At 31.0% G+C, this 8,137-nt stretch overlaps 2 protein-coding genes across 5 annotated transcripts; one reads left to right on the top strand and one right to left on the bottom strand.

Moving 5' to 3' along the window:
• Positions 1 to 1,904: 1,904 nt before the first annotated feature.
• LOC122567252 (mitochondrial import inner membrane translocase subunit TIM50-C-like) lies at positions 1,905 to 4,416 on the top strand. Its single transcript, XM_043725634.1, has 8 exons — positions 1,905 to 2,118; positions 2,352 to 2,692; positions 2,774 to 2,893; positions 2,979 to 3,086; positions 3,590 to 3,721; positions 3,818 to 3,941; positions 4,018 to 4,121; positions 4,187 to 4,416. The coding sequence occupies exons 1-8, from the start codon at positions 1,977 to 1,979 to the stop codon at positions 4,277 to 4,279; spliced, it is 1,164 nt and encodes a 387-aa protein (XP_043581569.1). The 5' UTR covers positions 1,905 to 1,976; the 3' UTR covers positions 4,280 to 4,416.
• Positions 4,411 to 8,111, bottom strand: LOC122567177. 4 transcript variants are annotated; one of them, XM_043725486.1, is made up of 12 exons: positions 8,040 to 8,111; positions 7,233 to 7,334; positions 7,060 to 7,161; positions 6,832 to 6,962; positions 6,665 to 6,755; positions 6,461 to 6,580; positions 6,143 to 6,341; positions 5,919 to 6,054; positions 5,585 to 5,805; positions 5,228 to 5,493; positions 4,982 to 5,155; positions 4,411 to 4,892 (listed from the first exon to the last, which is right to left on the bottom strand). In XM_043725486.1, exons 1-12 carry the CDS (start codon positions 8,050 to 8,052, stop codon positions 4,492 to 4,494), a joined length of 1,956 nt encoding a protein of 651 aa, XP_043581421.1. In that variant the 5' UTR covers positions 8,053 to 8,111; the 3' UTR covers positions 4,411 to 4,491. The 4 variants fall into 4 exon arrangements, with proteins under 4 accessions (XP_043581421.1, XP_043581440.1, XP_043581429.1 ...); XM_043725505.1 differs by lacking the exon at positions 8,040 to 8,111 and adding an exon at positions 7,878 to 7,951; XM_043725494.1 differs by lacking the exon at positions 8,040 to 8,111 and adding an exon at positions 7,780 to 7,790.
• Positions 8,112 to 8,137: the final 26 nt, after the last annotated feature.

The raw sequence follows: 8,137 nt of genomic DNA, 5'->3' as shown, positions 1-8,137 counted from the left end.
TTGATTCGAATGGAATGTTTCGTACTTTCTGCCGCCGTGTGCCCGATGAATCGTTCCGTGCATTTCGCAAATTTCGATAGAAATTTCATTTTAATATAACGATTCTATCGTAAGTACACGTGACTGCGATGCATCCCAGGCAAATTAATTGGCAAAGGTGAAACGCGAAAATTTAGAAGAAGAAAATTTAAAAAACGAAACGTCGAATGCGTATAAGAGCAAAGAACGAGATCGGTGTAAGGGCGCAAAGTGGAATAGGTCTTTCGCCCGAAGGCAATTTGTCGCGAAAACCATGATGCGCAATCCGAAAGCAAAACATAAAACGTGTAGGGCAACGTCCAACAAACGGTGCACGTATACGCGCGGTCTTTTTTTGCCGGAACAAAGAATTGGTGTGCGTAGCTCGCTCGTCTGCACCGTGAAAATATTTCACATATTTTTGTTAGGAATTAATCCAACCCGTAATACTCGTTGGCCAGCGTGTTCACCGCTGAAAATTCTCTTGACAAACAACCCTCTCGGCTGCATTCGTAGCCCCGGCTCGCTAAAGGGCGCGTTGCTTTTGTGTTTGTGCGCTTCTCACGCGTGTGTACAGAGAGCATGCGACCGCGCGTACAGAAGCGGTGAAAACGCGGGGAGATCCGACGAAATGGTCAGCGGTAACGTCCACCTCCTCCTCGGCATCCCCGCGACGCGTTTGCAATCCCTTGCACTCGTAGCACCTCTACTCGTACCGTATGGAATTCCTCAAGTTTGCCCAGGGACAGAAATTAGTTGGAGCGACGTAATTGCTCGAATGTATGCGTTCGGCCGTTAACGTTATGGCACCTCTCATTACGGTTCTAACAGCAGCTGACACAAACAGCAGACGGGTTCATCCCACGTGTACGGTTTATGTATTGCGGGGACAAAAATTTAAGCGTTGTCTTGGGAAATCCTGGAAAAATTCAACGATAAATTCGCGACCCTTCGTGGCGACCCTTTTTTACACAAACGTTGTACGTTCCAAGTGGAAGAGAAAGGGTAGACATCGTTAAGAGGATATTCGGCTAATTTTACTGTTGCACGTTTAGGAGAATAATAAGCGAAAACACGGTAATTATTATTTTCTATTGATAATACATCATTTAACAATGGTCCTAATTTCGTTGGCGATCGTTATTCGAGATTGACGCGGCGAGTGAACGCTGACAAATTATTGTCATTCCATTGGGTCATCCCGTTAGTCATGATTAAGCAAATTTCATACCCGAGCTATTAATATTAGAGTGGTTGACCGCGCGATGTCCACAAAATTCCCCTGGCTAGTATAGAATGCATATACTGACCCGGCAACTACCGCCCACTAGCAAACTTCCTGAACTTGATTAAACCGGAAAAGGCTTCAGCTGCTACGCCCGCGTTGAATTGAGAGACGGCTTTGTTTCAGACAATTAAATAATCGTTATTTAATAGAATGTAAGATTCGTTTCCAAATAATTAAATAATTGGAATAATTAGAATGATATAAAAAACCGTGAAACCGTTGCTGTACAAATTTTAAACAACGAAATAACTTCATTTAAATGTTTAATAACTTAATTTTATTAAAAAAAAAAAAAAAGTGAAAAGGTACAATAATAATTTAATATTTCTTTGAATTAAAGTTTGAATTTGATATCACGTGATTACGTGAAAGCTTTTTCAAGCGCGTCATAATAACTCTAAGAGCTATTTGCTTACTTTCCCTCCCTCGCAATATTTAATATAATATATTAATAATGAAAATATACAGTTATAATTATCTGCAACATCGATACATTTTTAAAAATTGATGATCTTTAACCACAGACAAGTGTTTTTACTCTTTGTAAACTGCCTTAAGATATGTCGGATAGCTAGATTTCTAAAACATCGACTGTGTTTAACATATTAGAAAATACGAACACGAGCTCTTTGCATACATCTGCCAGAAAGCTCATGAGTTGTTTAAAGTAATGGCATTTGCGACAAAAGGTGTACGACATTTATACAAGATATACAATGCAAATACAACAATCGTATACTCAGCACTTCGTCTACCGATCGCTCGGATATCAGTTGTCCAAACGGCGCAAAGATATTATTATAACACTGAAGGTAAGTAAATATAAAACCTATAACCTTATAAAGCCGAAACACGCGCTACACGCATGCTGTTTCTTGTGAAATTCTTTAAACGATATATATATCAGCGACAAAAACTTTCATCGATTTTTTTTCCTAATAATACATTACTATTACATAAATAATAAATTTAATTTCATGGTTTTTGGATTTTATAAAATGTACAACAGTATAAATAAATAACTTTCAATTATTTATTTTTACAGCACATAGACCAAAAATAACTGGTAGTTTAACAAATATTCAATCATCCGGGGGAACTGTACAATCTCTAACGCCAGATGGATTAGACAATAAAAAGTTAGATGAAGAAGCAAAGGAGGAAGCAGAGGAAAAAGAAAAACGTGAACAATCGCAAAGAGTGCTTAAATATAGTTTTGCATTCTTAGGAGTATTCACCACTGTTGGACTGTCTTATGTAATATATAATTTAACAAAAACTAAATATGACGAACATGGAAATGTTATTGAAGATGAATTCTCAAATTTACCATTCTATGAAAGAATATATAAAATGCTCAAAAGAGAATTTAATTACTACACTAAGGTATCAAAAGCACAAATGTATAATTTCTGAAATGAATAATTTTTACTTGCTCCGCTTTTAACTCGATCGCGTGCTTTCCAGATGGTGCAAGAACCTAGCAGAAATAAACTTCTTCCAGATCCACTCAAATATCCTTATATTCAACCTCCTTATACTTTGGTACTAGAATTGACAGATGTTCTAGTACACCCTGATTGGACAGTAAGTAGCATATTGTCTTTTCTTCGTTAATTTTAAATTTAATTTATTTCTTATAAATATTTATTTTTATTAATCGATCATCTAGTATGAAACAGGTTGGAGGTTTAAAAAGAGGCCTGGAGTGGACCAATTTCTAGAGGCTATAGCTCCACCACAATTTGAAATTGTAGTGTATACAGCAGAACAAGGGATGGTAAGCAATATTAGTTAATCAAATTATCGTTGAATAATCTTATGTATCATTTTAATATAGTAATAATGATAATAATTGCCTGTCTCGATAGGTACAGAGATTTTTCTTATTTCATACCCTTGCATTCTAAGCATCCTTAAGTCTTTTTGTTTAAGCAGGAGGCTCTTAGTTTTAACATTGTTTGTATAAAATAATATATTGCTTCTATTTGTTCTTCTTTGGGGATTCGCAGTATCTCGGGGTATTCCATTGCAATATGGAGTATTGCAGACATTTGTACAGTATATGTTCTTTGGTTTCAAGTCCATACATATTGTATGTTGTACATTACACCATTTCCCTCATCCCTCATCATGGAATATGTTATTTTTACTACTTTTATTGACTTCTCTTCTGGCTAATCTGAGCTGTGCTATGTTCTCTATTATATGTATATTATTTTAATATATCATATACATAAAATGATGATAAAATATATCATTTATGTAATATATCACCTTTAGACTGTTTTTCCTATCTTGGATATCTTGGATCCTAATGGGTATATCATGTACAGACTAGTAAGAGATACAACACGTTTTGTAGATGGTCACCATGTTAAGGATTTAAATGCTCTTAACCGTGATCTTAGTAAAGTAAGTATTGAATCCACAATTTACATATTACAATTTACAATTACAATTTACAAGCAATTTTTGTCTATTATATTTTATTTTATTTGTTACTATTAGGTTATAGTAGTTGACTGGAACCCAAAGAGTACAAAATTTCATCCTGAAAACACGTTGCAGTTACTGCAATGGACTGGTAATGACGATGATACGACACTATATGATTTAGCTGCATTCCTCAAAGGTGCGTTTCTTTTTACAATCTTGATTAATATATTCTGTAAGTTTAGTTATTTATTTTGTTGGTTATTGCTTTTTAGTTATATTAGCGACAAATGTGGAAGATGTAAGAGAAGTTCTTACTTATTATAGACAGTTTGAAAATCCATTAAAAGTTTTTAGAGAGAATCAACGAAAATTCTTGGTAAGTATTACGTTATATCTGTGTATTAAATCTTGATACTTATAATCTATAAAATTTTTTTACAGATGCAAATGGAAGCAGAGGAAAATAAAGCACAGCAAGAAAGTAGTAAAGTACTCACGTCAAAATGGAAGCCGTCTTTTCACTGGGATCGCTAAATCACTAGAAAATTCAATGTAAAATACAAAACTCTGCAAATTGTCATTAATATATTCGTTCATTTTGTCAATGCATATTATGTAACTATTATTGTATAATTTTTGCTATAAATAAATAAGTAATTCATATGTCGAAATATTTTGATTTATTATAAAAAATAATTTTATATATATATATATTGCAATTACATAAACACATATTTTAAGATATTTTACACTCTTTGTCTTTTTCGTACACTTCCCCTTTTTGTAGTTTTAACTTTTGGTAAAAGATCTTGTAATGCATTACTGTCATCCAAATAACTTATATCTACTTCTTGAGATACACTTATTAATTCTTGTGTATTAATTGGGGTAGATACATTCTCTATTTCTTCTTGTGATAAAATTGGTGCCTTTGTATCTGCAGATTCTAACCAGTGTAGAACTTTTTGATGAGGTGCTGTCGTTAAAGGCAATGGGACTTCTTCACATATTTCCCACACAGCTAAAAGTTCAGGTGCTAATATATCCATATAGGTGTTTAATTTTTCAAGAGATTGCTTCCAACTTGGTTCAAAAGAGTCAACCGAGTCACGCTTATGCTTCAATCGTAACTTTTTATTCGTGAAACCTATCAAGTTAATGTACATATAACAATCAATTTAAATAATTTTATACAACCTTTAACTTTTTTTAAAAATGAATTATCAGTTTACTTACTTTTAAAAGGATAATGCATATTTGACTTGCTAGACATTGTAAGAGGTGCTATAGCATCTGTTTCTATGGATATTGCATTCTGCCAAGCATTCAATATACAGTATGATTTACCATTGATAGGTGAATATTTATCTAACGCAATATCATGTGTTAAGCACTGATAATATATGTCGCCTAAGAAATATATTTAGATTAAAGCTTGCTTTAATTGTCAATATACAATATAAAAAGCAGCAAACTACATACCAATAGAATTTTGAAGAAATAGAAATATATTCTGAGTGTCATTTTTTATCAGAAAAGAACCAGTACTGGATAGTTCAAACCTATCTCTCAAATATGGATTTAAGCACATCCCTTGCATTTGAGATTCATTTAATGTTTCTTTAATGTGAGGAGGAGTATATGGAAAATTATATGATTGTGGAATTTCACTCTCTGTCCAAGTATTTACAATGACTGTAGTTTCACCAGCAATTTGACTGGATAAAACAACAAATTCTTTATCGTCTCTAAAAATGATAAATTAATTAGTTTTATATATATATACATATACATACATACATACAAATCATCTATAGTTACATTTTTATTTCCTTTTACCTAGCTATGACAGAACTTGTAAGTGGTGGACTTTTAAATTGATGAGTCCATTTTTGTTGCACGCACTGCTGCGGAGAACGACTATCACACATTAACATACTATGATAAGTTCCTATATACCTGCAAAAATTATTTCTACTAGCAACATCTATTGAAAGATGTTCACATTTTTCCAAATAAAATTTTGGGCACATTGTTAATGCTGGTTGATCAAATGAAACCTATAATATGGAATGTATATTCATCCTTCTCTTATATAGACAAGAAATTATTCCCACAATATATTAGAAATAATAATATTAAAAACAATTAGTATCAATATTTTTATTCTTACCCGAACATCAAGATAATGAAGACAGCATCTATCTACAAATAAAAGAATATTAGGATCTGTGGATTGAAATTTTATACTGCTCCATGAATCATCTAACACAGTGGCTTGCATTATAGTATTACAATTTATTGGTTTCCTAGAAAATCAAAGGTAAATTTAAATTTCTTATTCATAAATATACTTATAGATATCTTATTCATAAAAATTATTTAAATTATACTCACATTTTAACTATATCCCATAATGTTACACATCTTTCAACATTTACTAAACAATATTGATTTGCATTAATTGGACTTAAATCTGCACCAATATATGGTGTCTTCGATGTTTGCGTATGTATTTCAGTAAGGTTACATTTATTATCATGTTCAGATAATGTATAAAAATTACAATGCCGTTTATATCTACCTAAAACCGTATCTATAAAATATTAAATCAAATATTAATTTTATAATTAATAAAGATTTTAAGTTATCAATACTATATTGTCTTTTATCTCAAATACTAATTTAAGAAAATAGATATGTATGTATACTTACATGCATCAACATTGACATTATGTTTTAATTCATACAATGTACCATTGAGTTCACATTTAGCTGCCTTTTCGAACAGTGGTTTCCATAAAAAATCTTCTATATTATCAACAGGAACACTTACTAAAAATACATTAAAACAATAGATACAATGATTGTAAACCATAATAAAAAAAATGAAAATCATTTTATGTTATGTACCAATACCTAATTCTCCCATAAATGGAAAAAGTAAAATATTTTTATTATATAATTGTACACAGTCTATTGATCCTCCAGTATAATACCAATTATAGACCTAAAAGAAATTTATCTGAATTTGAATTTCTGTTAAAAAACATCTAAAATTTTATGTAGATATCAGTTTATCTTACTCCTTCAAAACAAGGATCTGGATCTTTGTCAATAATTTTTGCTATATCTGCTACATATTTAGGTATCTTAGCAGTAATTGCACCTTTCATATGATTCCATTTTACGTCCTTCTTATGTATTAGTTCTAACTCTATAAAAATATTATCATTAAATATACACACATATATATATATAAATACAAATATAAACTTATTTTATAAAATTAGCACATTTATTATTAGATTTACCTTTCTCATGCTTTAAATAATAGTGCTTCATTCTTTCTATATCACTGTTCATATGATTCTTCAGAGTAACTAATTCTAATGCGGGATCTTCTTCGTTCAACACTGTATAATGTAGAAACATATATACTTATGTTCATTTATATATTGATATTTAATTAACTCGATAGACTTACTATTCCTAGGAACTTTTGCAGGTGGTAGTAAAGGCTTTGGTAAGTCACAATAATAAGGATATTCTTGGTACTGTTCTATAACATTTTCCAACTCAGAATCAGCTGCAGAGAAAATGCTATGTAAATTATATCCAGGTACTAAATAATGAGGGTAATGTTTCAAAAATGCTGGTTTTAATTTATCTTGCAAGTTTGTTTTAGCACGTTGATATGATTTCGATGTTAAAATACTCTGCTTCTCCATTTTAAATATCTTTTATATAGATAGTATGAGCATTTTTCTGATAAAATTTATTTTATTACTGTTCTTTTTCCCACTTTTCACTTTGATGGAAAACAACACAATCAATGGAAATTATTCCACGCAAACGTAAACGAAAAGTTAACCAGAATAAGTTCTACAGTCAACATGTTACGCTATGAAAATACATAATTAGTTTACATTACAATACGTATAGAAAATAAAGCAAGTTTTTAGTTTTTTTTAAATATTTTTTATATATTCTTAATGATTAATGTTTTTAATGTTTAATGATTATTAATTAACCAATATTCATAACGCCGGTAACATTTGTTTACAGGAAAATATAATACACATGCTCAAAACTGTCATAGAATACAAAATTAGATTGAAGCATGTCGTACATTTTAGAAAAATATATTTCAATGCACTCTACATCATAAGAGATGAATTATACACATGGTTTTACACTTCTGGATCAGTAATGATCTATCTAAAAGATATACCGCAAAATTAACTTTGATCTTGAAATTAATGATCTATAACTATGAGACTACTTGTTTTACCATTTGTTTCCATTTACACATTTTCCTTTACACCCGATATATTTTTTATTATAATATTACTATTAGAAAAGTAATGAGTTATTTCAAAGAAGACATTG

This window comes from Bombus pyrosoma, linkage group LG1 (genome assembly GCF_014825855.1).
Source record: "Bombus pyrosoma isolate SC7728 linkage group LG1, ASM1482585v1, whole genome shotgun sequence".
Classification (NCBI taxonomy): Eukaryota; Metazoa; Arthropoda; class Insecta; order Hymenoptera; family Apidae; genus Bombus; species Bombus pyrosoma.
This window is presented reverse-complemented; position numbering and strand designations above follow the sequence as displayed.